General features: G+C 46.1%; 1 protein-coding gene and 1 long non-coding RNA gene across 3 annotated transcripts; one reads left to right on the top strand and one right to left on the bottom strand.

The window, feature by feature from the left end:
* The first annotated feature begins 298 nt into the window (after positions 1-298).
* Positions 299-11,416, top strand: LOC123103203 (protein DETOXIFICATION 44, chloroplastic). Of its 2 annotated transcripts, XM_044524716.1 has the most exons (16): positions 299-827; positions 3,855-4,735; positions 4,829-5,298; positions 6,805-6,920; positions 7,420-7,642; positions 8,010-8,156; positions 8,234-8,394; positions 9,041-9,176; positions 9,386-9,482; positions 9,605-9,705; positions 9,838-10,001; positions 10,086-10,157; positions 10,264-10,380; positions 10,477-10,572; positions 10,674-10,795; positions 10,888-11,416. In XM_044524716.1, exons 1-16 carry the CDS (start codon positions 465-467, stop codon positions 10,952-10,954), a joined length of 3,333 nt encoding a protein of 1,110 aa, XP_044380651.1. In that variant the 5' UTR covers positions 299-464; the 3' UTR covers positions 10,955-11,416. The 2 variants fall into 2 exon arrangements, with proteins under 2 accessions (XP_044380651.1, XP_044380650.1); XM_044524715.1 differs by lacking the exons at positions 299-827; positions 3,855-4,735; positions 4,829-5,298; positions 6,805-6,920 and having other exon boundaries at positions 7,041-7,642; positions 8,255-8,394.
* On the bottom strand, positions 2,984-3,861 carry LOC123103206 (uncharacterized). The gene is made up of 2 exons (XR_006449690.1): positions 3,374-3,861; positions 2,984-3,287 (listed from the first exon to the last, which is right to left on the bottom strand). It is a non-coding gene; the product is annotated as an uncharacterized lncRNA (long non-coding RNA).
* Positions 11,417-11,667: the final 251 nt, after the last annotated feature.

Here is an 11,667-nt window from a genome sequence, read left to right as displayed (position 1 = left end):
TATGTACGCCCTCTCTTCATGATTTCCTCTTGGTCTGGTTGCATATGCTCTAGGCAGTACGTATGCATGATATAGTATGTTAGTAAGGAAAACTGAATCTTCAATCAGCGAGTATTATTAGTGCCATGGTCCATGAGCAGCCGGGCCAAGAGCACCCACGGTTTCGCGTTTGCTTACGTGCACACAGAGGAATTGAGGGGGACACGAATTGTTTTGTTTCTGGAGTCATCGACGATCTGACCATTGATTAACGTAGCAGCCTGGGCTAGCTAAGCTAAGCGAGGACGAACATAAATCGTTCTCCTGCCGGTGCACGGCACAGGGTATATATAGGGAGCGAGAGGGGAAAAGGCCGGGAGAGCAGAGGAGAGGAAGGACCAAGGACGGACGGAGGAAGAAGCATCCTCCTGTCCCATCCCTATCCGTGGAGGTCGAGGGGAGAGAGGGAAAGGCCGGTGGATCCGATGGACAGCAGCTTCGGCCGCCGGAGCAGCAGCCATGGCGGCGTGGACGGCGAGTGGCGGCGGTGGGCGGTGCTGGTGGCGACGGTGTGGGTGCAGGCGCTGACGGGGACCAACTTCGACTTCTCGGCCTACTCGTCGGCGCTCAAGGCGTCTATGGGCGTCTCCCAGCAGTCGCTCAACTACCTGGCCACCGCCTCCGACCTCGGCAAGGCCTTCGGCTGGTCCTCGGGGCTGGCGCTGCTCTACATGCCGCTCCCGGCGGTGCTGCTCCTGTCCGCCGCGCTCGGCCTCGCCTCCTACGCCCTCCAGTACGGCATCCTCCTCCCCTCCTCCACGCTCGCCGCCACCCTCCCCTACCCCGCGGTTCGTCCTCATCTCCGGCCAACCATGCATCTCATCTCCATGCTCATTGATATTTTTTCATGCATGTAACTATCTTGTTGATTAAGTGAACACCATACGCTATCACAAAAGTTACACGTAGCCATCGTCCACTGGAGAACCGATCCCCGCTTCTTCTGCCGTCGCTAGCAGCACATCAATGGCAAAGGAATCCATCCTACATGATGACTGATGTGCGCGCCCGTCGCCGTCGGCCATCCACGGCCACACACGCGAGGCGGAAGGATGCAGATGGAAAGGCTGGAGTGGCTGCCGTCGACGACCGTCCGGGGCCGCAGGTTTATTTTGAGGACCTACGGCTGCCACTCTTGCTTGCCAGCCTCAAAATCAAATGGCTTCCCGGCCGGCCATTCTCGCATATTTGTCGTCTTTACAGCGGCATGCGATTGTGTGGCTGCTAACTGAATTACTCCCACTTCACTCGTCTGCAAGTCTGCAACTGCAAGCAACTTGTACCGAGCTTACTCTTTGGAGTGTACTGCCTGCCCTTTGACTTTGCGGCTGGGATGTGGGCCCGCGCGCTAACCAGCCAAGGTTAGAGGGCGATGTAGGTGACAGGAATCGTTGACATTCTAGAATAGCTACCTAGATTATGCCAAGTAGTAATTTTAATACTCCCTGTTAACCAACACGGCGTCCGGGGCAGCACCAATCATGCGTGGCTCACTGAACCGCAAGAATGCTGCTGCCCTTCTTTGTTTTTCCAAAAGACTAGTACTACATTAGCAACCGTAGTACTCCTATATACTAGCAGCCAATGCACGTGCAACACTCCAGAGAAGAAACTCAATCTTATTGCAAGATATTTTTTTTTCTAATTGGAGGGGTTTGGTTGGTTCTAGATGTATGAGGGAGATTGGGATGAACCGGTGAAGTGGGGTGTGGGGGGGGGGGGGGGGGGGCCTCACCACCAACAACAACAGCTATAATTTAGTACTATCATTTATCAGCTTTGCTAAGGCACATAAGTATTGCACATCTAAATTGTATGCCATTGATCTTACACGGAGATTCGTGTAAGTATTTTTTTAATTTTTATTTTTTTTTATGTTTAATTAAGTTATTTAGATGTGCAATAACTATAGCACATCTAGACCCATAATTTATAAAAAAAAGTACATATAGGTAAAACCGAAAGAAAAGGTTGTGGCATCCATGCATGCCAAGTCGTCATGCCCATCCTGCCTCCATCTTTTTCGTCCAACTTAACTTGATGCTTGTCTCCTCTTCTCTTCCAACCCACCGGCACGCACACCTGCCATTCTTCTACACCACGCCCTCACCTTACAAAACACATGGCATACTACTCCCGAAAATGCATGGCTGTAAATGGTGCCATGCTAGGATGGCGTATCATCCCCGGCCGTTGCCACGTGATTCGTGCAGTTTGTGTACAAGGGCCGTACATATCAATTTATGCACACCACATCAACGTTAATATATTTCCTGTATTGATAATGCCACCAAAGCAAATTTAAAACAAAACATTGAATAGCTCTTGTCAATCCATGTGAACTAACGATAGGAGGCAGCGTATTTAAAACGCGTGCCCCAGAAGCTCCTTCAGGCTGCCCCCATACGTTTGATGGGCTGCAAGTTTTGCTGTAAATGGTTGGCAGGACATCAAGGCTCCAAACATCTTTTAAATGCAACATGCAGACCATCCCTTATCCAGCCCGCAACTCATCTCTCATTCATCCTGCTTCTATAGTTCTTCCACTTTGTTTATGTGCATAGCTAGCTAGAACTCATCCATGGAGATGTATTGCAGTACACATCCCCCCTCCCTCTCTCTGAGCTTTGATTGTTCATGTGTCACTCAGTTCACCGGCTCCTCCAACACCAGTACATTATGTTCATGTCCCAGGTTCGTTTATCAAAGGGATTAACATGCTCGAGCAAAGCAGGAAAAAAAGATGCCTAGTCCATTGATTTGCCAAATTAACCCATGGTATCATTTGGTAAATTCGCTCTAGTATCAAGTGCTAATCTCATAGCACAGATGGACTGCCCAGATTCCATCCTCTTGTGGCACCATGTCCGCAAAAGTTCACGTCCGTACCACTATCTCGATTTTCAATATGTAAAGCGTGCTATTTTATTTCGTTAGACGAAGATTTGACAATCAATTTATTGGTGTGTGACATGGTTGGTGTCACTAGATTAGTTATCCAAAAGTATTTACTTATATACTACTTGTTGAATTATACTTCCCCAACAATATCTAGGAGGGAGCACTCAGTACTAGGACAGCATCAATCTAATTAATCCAGCGTGCAGTATCATCAATTCTGAGGGTGACATGACATCCATGGGAGGGTGATCGTGTTAAAGCCTCAATCTAATTGACCGCAGAATGGTACGTCAATCTGCCTTTTCCCATATCCGATGGCCGCACTAAGAAGTCATAGGCTCCAAATTCTGAAGAAAGCAACAACAAAAAGTCGAGATCAGCCAAGACAAGGACCCCACACGGCAAAAGTCACTCACAACCGCATCGCCCAGACCTGATACCGGAAGATCGGAGCAGCATCGCACACGCATGCTGCGTTGCATCCCCAGAACAGCACCGTCCACCTGCTTCTTATCTTCTCCTCTTCACCATATCCAGCAAGGCAAATAACATGCAAGATACACAGCACATAAGATGCCAAATTTTTAGTAACAGATTATTACTTCCTCCGTTCCATAATTCTTGTCGTGGTTTTATTTCTATAGTGTTTACCTGAGCAATTGCGTCACTAACTAGTCATCACTGTGCAGTACTCGCATCAGATGTTCGCTTCCAGTTCCAGCTTGAACAAGCAAATCAGTATTGCCACTCCACCTTCTGTACCCATGCATTGCATATCACATAGCATTCCCCCAAAAATAACTTACATTGGACTGATCATTGCTTGGAAACTTTCCTGGACAGGCAAACTGTTTCTGAGCTGAATTTAATCAAACGATCGAGCAATTCTGATTAACTTGTTGCATTGTTCGCAGGTGTTCTTGATCTGCCTGGCAGCAGGGTGCAGCATCTGCTGGTTCAACACGGTCTGCTTCGTGGTCTGCATACGCAGCTTCTCTGCAGCCAACCGCCCCCTGGCCCTCTCCCTCTCCATAAGCTTCAACGGGCTCAGCGCCGCATTCTACACCCTCTTCGCCAACGCTCTCTCCCCTTACTCACCATCCGTCTACCTCCTCCTCAATGCCACCCTCCCCCTCGCCGCCTCCATCATTGCGCTCCCAGCGATCCTCCTCTGCCACCCACATGATCACAGCAGCCTCCACACTTTGCCAAAGCATGACAGGCGTGTCTTCCTCTGCTTCTACACCATCGCATTTGTCACCGGCATATATTTAGTGACCTTCGGTTCTGTCACCACAACCAGCTCTGCTGCAAGGGCCGTCCTCATGGGCGCCATGGCCCTCCTCACACTTCCTCTCATCATCCCTGCCGCCTCGAGCTGTTCTAGCGTGGGCACACATGATCCTGACACTGAATTGACACTCAACCACAACGATCCACAGAAGCCGCTCCTTCTCAACCATGATGACCACACGGAGACCAACGGCAGCATGGCACATAAAACAGTGGAATGGCAGCCCAAGGGCTGTTGCTGTGGGACGATACTGGACAAGGGCTGTGTGTTGGTTCTTGGTGAGGAGCATAGTGCAAAGAAGCTCATCCGATGTGTCGATTTTTGGCTCTACTACACAGCGTACTTCTGTGGTGCCACTGTTGGGCTGGTGTACAGCAACAACTTGGGGCAGATTGCGCAATCGTTGCAATGTCAACCACAGCTCACCATGCTTCTTGCAGTTTACTCCTCTTGCTCCTTCTTCGGCCGCCTTCTCTCTGCACTCCCTGACTTCCTTCACAGGTATGTCTGTCTTAATCTAGCTACATACAGATAACTAACCTCTCATCAACTAGCATCCTAGCTAACTATACCATATATGCAATTTGCATGCAGGAGGGTGTCATTTGCTCGGACAGGGTGGCTTGCGGTGGCATTGGTGCCCATGCCAGTGGCTTTCTTCTTGATGTGGAAATTGCACGATGTAAACACTCTGATAGCAGGAACGGCGTTAATTGGCCTAAGCTCAGGTTTCATCTTCGCTGCGGCAGTGTCAGTGACATCCGAGCTCTTCGGACCAAATAGCATCGGTGTGAACCACAACATCCTCATCACCAACATCCCTCTTGGCTCACTCCTCTACGGACAGATTGCTGCCCTGGTATATGATGCAAATGGCCGAAAGAGTACGGTACTGGACAACCTCACTGGCACGGTTGACACCACGATAGTGTGCATGGGTGCGAAGTGCTACTCAAACACATTCTTTGTGTGGGGTTGCATCACAGTGCTGGGCTTGGCATCAAGCGTAGCCCTATTCTTGAGAACAAGACAGGCCTATGCTACTGCTGCTGGTCAATCTAGTTGTAAGCACCATAGCCAAGTTTTGAGTTGAGAAAGGAACTCTTGTTTGTTCCTCACTGTTCTGAAGTCATGGCTAAGCTTGTACAAGTTTTGGTTCGGTTCTGGGTGGACTGGGTTAGATACAATACATGTAATTACTACCATCACGAGATTCAACAAGGGGGGCAGCAAATTATGAGATTAGCAGCCCTTTGTAAAAGGTAGAACCATTGTTCTGTTTACAGGGCACTAATGTCAACTTGAAGGCGCAAGGCGGTTGCCTTAGCTTACTACTGATGTTTCTTTCTGACCTCACATGAACTCATCAATTTGTCCATGTTTGCTACTGTAAGTATGGTGGAGTTGAAATTGGGTCTGTCTAAAATGCTAGGCTTGGGAAATACTCCCTCCATTCACAAATATAGGATGTTTTGGATATTTAAATATGGACTATATACGGACTGAAATGAGTGATCAAACACACTAAAACGTGTCTATATACATCCGATTCAGAAAAAAGTTAGAACATCTTATATTTACGAACGGAGGGAGTAAGAAAGTAGTTTCTTTCAGTTATTTACCTACATGACACAGCAAACAAGACAAAAAAAATCTAAACAATATTCCATGAGAAATAAACGTTTATAATTTGAATTAATGGGCAAGCTGGGGTACCCCAGATATCTTTGATCACAAAATTTAGCATCAACTCACAGAAAAGACAGTCCTTGAATGGAAGATATAGATTGGTTTGACCTCTACAAGTCTAAAATTCTTTGTTACATTGCTAAACATAGCAGATACTGAGTGTGAATGGCATTCAAAATGGACGCATATGCGTGGAAACAGTAAAAGAATCCTTGTTAGCAAGAAGACTTGTGGATATGATATGAGCATAACTCTTTTAGAACATTGCTGGAAGCTATCGTCCAGCAACCCCAGAGAGACAGGTTCGAACAACTACAAAAACGCCACATCCCTATTACCTTGTTCAAGGGGTTACGATACAATGGAAGGGTGGGAATGCAATTACTTGAAAGGAGGACCGATGAGCCTATCATTGCCTATTTTTTCTCCTGCTCATCACGCTTCTGCCATGGATTCAAGGCTTCTCTCATAGCTTGTGCTTCTGGACTGCTTTCCCAAGCTCGTTTTTCTGACTCCAGTACCGTTACCTTCTCATCTGTAGTAAACAGAAAGCATCATTAACGTTGTTATGCACCAAACGAACCAAAGAACTTGACAAAATGAATGAGATAGTACAATGAAAATTTCCATGGGCACCTAAAAGTACAAGTTTGTGTTGTTAGTTGTTACAGATGGAAATATTTCTTCACCATTCCAGTTCAATTACTTCAGGAGGGGATGCTGAGATCCTCGGCTAATGATGTCTAGAGGCCCCATTGATTTCACAGCAACAACTGACAACTTAACGCTAGAGCTAAGTGTAAAATTTTGAGGAGACTTGACACGCGCAGAGATGAAATTTGTCTACAGTGCATCTACCCTAACGATTTCATTTGAACCAGCTAATTACAAGGGGTTGGATGTTGAATGGAGGAGGGAGGGACTCACAGAAGCCGGTGTGGATCATGAAAAGCTCCATGGCGGCGCCTATGGCCGCGCCGCCGACGGCGATCTTCAGGTACCACCCCGCGAACCTCATACGGCACTGCTGGCCGCAAGCTTCTGCGTCCACAAAGTCCGATCAGCCGTACATCAATCAAATGAGAGGGGAGAGATAGCCGGTACCTGTCAGGAGTCAGAGGACTGGTCGCCGGAGCGAGGAGGCGGCGGCGGAGGAGGAGGAGGAGGATCGAGGCACGAGCTGACCGGCCGAGGGGAGGGCGAAGAAGAGGTAGCGGGTTGTTACGGCCCAGTCCCCGAAGGCCCAACAAAACCGGCAAATTTCTCTGCCACTGAAGACTGAACCCACGTGCCGTACTCCCACCCACACACTCGGCTCGCGCGCGCGCGCGCTCAGACTCATGGCGGCGACCTCGCCGGCGCCGACGAGGGCCGCCGCGGCGCTCACCCTGGCCCCGCATCGAAGGGTCCACCATGTCCACATGCCTTCCGGCCGCCCCTGCCCCTGCCGCACTTCTGCCGCTCCTCGGCGGCGCGCTCCGCGATGCCGCGCGAAGCCGACAGTCAAGGGCGTGGTCGACGACGACGAGGACGCTTCCCGGGAATCGGAGCCTGAAAGGAATGAGGAGGAAGCTATGACTGCGACGGGCACGCTGCCGGGATGGCTCACGCTTGACACGGTTGGGATGGATATCCTGAGCATCGCCGCGCCCGCTGTGCTCGCGCTCGCCGCCGACCCCATCGCTGCGCTCGTCGACACCGCCTTCGTCGGCCATATAGGTAATATGGGTTCTTTCTTGCCATCCTGCACACATGGCTGATGCCTCTGGACTATGGTACAAGGCCGATCCGTCATCCATGTTAAGATGGTGTTTGAGTTTGAGCAACTTAACCAACAATATTCACAGCCAAATTATTCTACACTAGTACTTATTATTTTGCAGCATTGCAACCCAGAAACTAAAAGATTTTGTGCTAGAAATTTCGAGCCTTTGACATTCATGTGTAGTCAATCTGCAGAAGTTTCTCGAATGTAATCTTTATACTTAACTATCTCATGAATAAGTAAATATATTGGTTTTTTAAATTTACGTTTTGAACCGGAAAGATTGTTGATCCCTTGATCATTTTTTTACTCTATCATCAGGTTCAACCGAACTTGCTGCTGTGGGTGTATCGATTTCGATCTTCAATTTGGTGTCCAAGTTATTTAACGTTCCACTGCTTAACGTGACCACATCTTTTGTTGCTGAGCAGCAAGCAGTAGATGATAGTTATAGAGGAACAGGAGAAAGTAAGCTAATAAAGAGCTCAAAGATTTTTGGAAATTATTCCCATATTTTGTGTTACACTAATTGTCTCACTTAAAAGATGAATTTCGAAGATCCCCAGATAATAAGTTGAGTGAAGAAAGGAAGTTTCTTCCGGCAGTCACGACATCTTTGGCTCTAGCTTCTGGTATTGGGTTGATGGAAACTCTGGCACTTATTTTTGGATCTGGAACATTGATGGATGTCATCGGTATACCAGTGGTATGTAGGACTACTTTATCGACAGTCACCAGGCTTAAACATTTATTATATCTACGTTTTGGCGCTCAATTTGTTATGTGCTTTGCTGCTAATGTTCAGATAAATGCCTTTTTTGTGTTCCTGACAAAATGAACCAAGTTAGGATGAGATTGAAGCAAATAAGCAATTATACTACCTGGAAAAGTGAGTTAGAATATGATCATATTTAGTGGTCAATCATGCTTTCTCATCTCTTGAATTAACTGTAGTCTATAAGGCTGGTCATAGTGGGGAGTAACTTATACTAGTGTCATACATAATGACACTAGTCTAAATTACTACCTTCATAATGCAAAGTAACATAGTAGTAGTGTCATAGAAGACTTCATTAATTAGCTTGTAGACTCATCTTGTCTTGAAAAGCGCTATGTTACAGTAACATATTATGTTACCACTTCTCATTAACTACATGCCACATAAGCAAAAATTTCTCGAAATGCGTTATGTTACTTGCTAAGTTACTCCCACTATGACTAGCCTAACTAAATCGCCCCTGGAACACAAGCTTTGATTCGGCTGTAGTCATTTCAAGCCAAGTATTTTTGTCATGTATTGTTCTTATGTCAGATTACTCTTGAGTATAAGTTGTTCTTTGTTACATAAACAGGATTCCCCAGTGCGTATACCAGCCGAGCAATTTCTTACTTTTAGGGCATATGGTGCTCCACCTATCATAGTAGCACTTGCAGCACAGGGTGCATTTCGTGGGTTGATGGATACAAAGACACCTTTGTACGCTATTGGTAAGATATTGCAATTTCTTGTTGCTAAATTGCATAAATTTAATCATGTGTTTTTTATCATTTTAAGTATCTGTAACAAGCAAGTCTCAGGAACACATATGCCCTATATGCACTTCAGATATTATTTTTACCCCGAAACAGTATGAGAGGATCCTGCTGCAATATGTACATGAGATATTATCTTCTTGATTTGGATGTTTTGCATGCAGGTGTTGGTAACCTAGTAAATGCAATACTTGATGCGATATTTGTCTTTCCGCTTGGTTTAGGAGTAAGAGGTGCTGCGCTGGCGACTGTAACATCTGAGTATGTTAAAGCTATCATGAAAATCTAATGTACTTTCCTCATTGGTGTCCCCTAGCTCGTACTTTTAGTCATCTGCATCCATGGGGGCTCTAATTATCTGGAAAATATTTGCCTGCTGTCAGGTACGTGATAGCTTACATCCTCCTTTGGAAGTTGAATAGTAAAGTAGTAATCTTCTCAGGAAAGATCATTGGTGGTGGAATGATACGCTACCTGAAATCAGGTTGGAAGATATTCATGTTCTTTATTTCCAAGGACTTAAGAACATTGGTTTTGCCTACCTTATCCATGGATGTGATGTGACCTCGGTAGTAGTTGTTCTCTTAAACACGTCAAATTGTGAACTGTTCTGCAGGTGGACTGCTGATCGGTAGGACCATAGCAGTGCTCCTCACCATGACACTGTCGACATCTCTTGCTGCAAGGGAAGGGCCTGTTCCAATGGCTGGCCATCAGTTATGCTTGCAAGTATGGTTGACAATCTCTTTACTCAATGATGCATTAGCTCTTGCTGGACAGGTATGTACATTTATACAGCGGGGCATTTCATTTCTACCCTGTTAGCTTGGTATGTGTTCTTAAAGTATCCATAAAACAATGCAGGCTCTGCTTGCAACTGAATATACGAAAAGAAATTACAAGCAGGCGCGCATGGTTCTCTACAGAGTTCTGCAGGTTAGATACACATGTCATGGAAAAAGAAGTTCATAAATGCTGCTGAGGTTCTCTTTTTCCCTTACCTCCAGGTGTAAAATGTTTGCTCACATATTCTGTTACGCAGATTGGAGGGGCGACTGGTACGGCACTCGCTATAATCTTGTTTTTTGGGTTTGGGTCTTTCTCCTCGCTGTTCACAGACGATCCAGCAGTTCTGGGTATTGCCAAATCTGGTGTCTGGGTAATGAGATATTTAGGACTGTTGAAATAAACACCTAATGTGACAAGTGAAGTTTTGATGCCATGATACTCACTGCTCCAATATTAAATCTTGCAGTTCGTCGCCATCTCCCAGCCAATAAACGCTGTTGCTTTTGTGGTCGATGGGCTCTACTATGGTGTATCTGACTTTGCATATGCTGCCTACTCCATGGTCTGAACTGGAGCTCTGTTTGCACTCTATTCCCCGTCTTGCTGTCAATACTAAATGAGCTGCAAAATAACTAACAATATTTAAGTATCTGGTTTGCTCAGTTCTTTGCAGGAGCCATATCATCGGCTTTCCTACTTGTTGCTGCTCCTGAATTTGGTCTTGGTGGCGTCTGGGCCGGTCTCATTCTTTTTATGAGTTTGCGAGCAGTTGCTGGGTTGTGGAGGTAGTGTAGACTATATAGGTTTCCATTGCCCTTCTCATGGAAGTTGGAATGGAGAAACCCTTGATGACTTCAGGTAATTTTCTGATGTGCAGATTAGGGAGCAAAGGTGGACCCTGGAACTCGATCTTGTCAGAGACTGACTTACGCGACAAAATGTGATACCCTAGATAATTTTATGAGAAGATGAAAAGATAGAAAAATAAGACATATATTGGTTTTCTTGTATAGTTACTTGGCAAATACATGTACAGATCCAGTGGAAGTTGCAAACTTCATTTACTGCCAAGGCTTGTCACTAAAGTTGTAGCCGTAGAAGCACCTCTTACTTTGTTGTGGCATTTGTTGCAAATGCTACAGGTAGTTGGTTTGGCTGTTCTGTACACCTTCAGATCTACCCTAGATAATTATGAATCCTGTGAAATGTAGTTCTTACGTAGCTGATGTGTAACCGTAGAAGCATTCTCCACTTTGTTGTAGCCATTATTGCAAGTGCTACAAAAAGTTGGTTTTAGCTGTTTTGTACACCATGTGCAAGAAAAATATAGTTTGCTAGCCCAACATGTGCATGGAGTATTGCAACTTCTACTGTAAATGAGCTATGATGTGCGGCTTTTATGTTCATTTTGGCTTTCTTTTTTATGTAAATAGGTTGTTTCTTACTTCCAGTATTAGCTCAAAGCTTTAGCCTTTCAGGGGGGAAATGTTTCCTTTTTTTTTTAAAGAAAGGGGTCCCCCCCCCCCCCCCCCCCCCCCCCCCGCCCCATTTTATGGAATGAAGCAGACCGCAACCAGTCACAGGAATACAAAGTTTTCGAACGACCTGAATACTACAAAGCATCTACCCTCGCCGGAATAACCTACAGCCAACATAG

The sequence above is a fragment of the Triticum aestivum genome, chromosome 5A, assembly GCF_018294505.1.
Source record: "Triticum aestivum cultivar Chinese Spring chromosome 5A, IWGSC CS RefSeq v2.1, whole genome shotgun sequence".
In the NCBI taxonomy this organism is placed as follows: Eukaryota; Viridiplantae; Streptophyta; class Magnoliopsida; order Poales; family Poaceae; genus Triticum; species Triticum aestivum.
Note: the sequence above shows the minus strand (reverse complement) of the source record. Positions and strands in the feature narration are given on the sequence as shown.

Bases quoted from the DNA above. Each gene is read 5' to 3' on its own strand.
- LOC123103203 (XM_044524716.1), top strand. From the start codon at position 465: ATGGACAGCAGCTTCGGCCGCCGGAGCAGCAGCCATGGCGGCGTGGAC. The intron at 10,002-10,085 runs GTATGTACATTT...AAAACAATGCAG, and splicing joins CATTAGCTCTTGCTGGACAG to GCTCTGCTTGCAACTGAATA. The intron at 10,381-10,476 runs GTAATGAGATAT...TAAATCTTGCAG, and splicing joins TTGCCAAATCTGGTGTCTGG to TTCGTCGCCATCTCCCAGCC.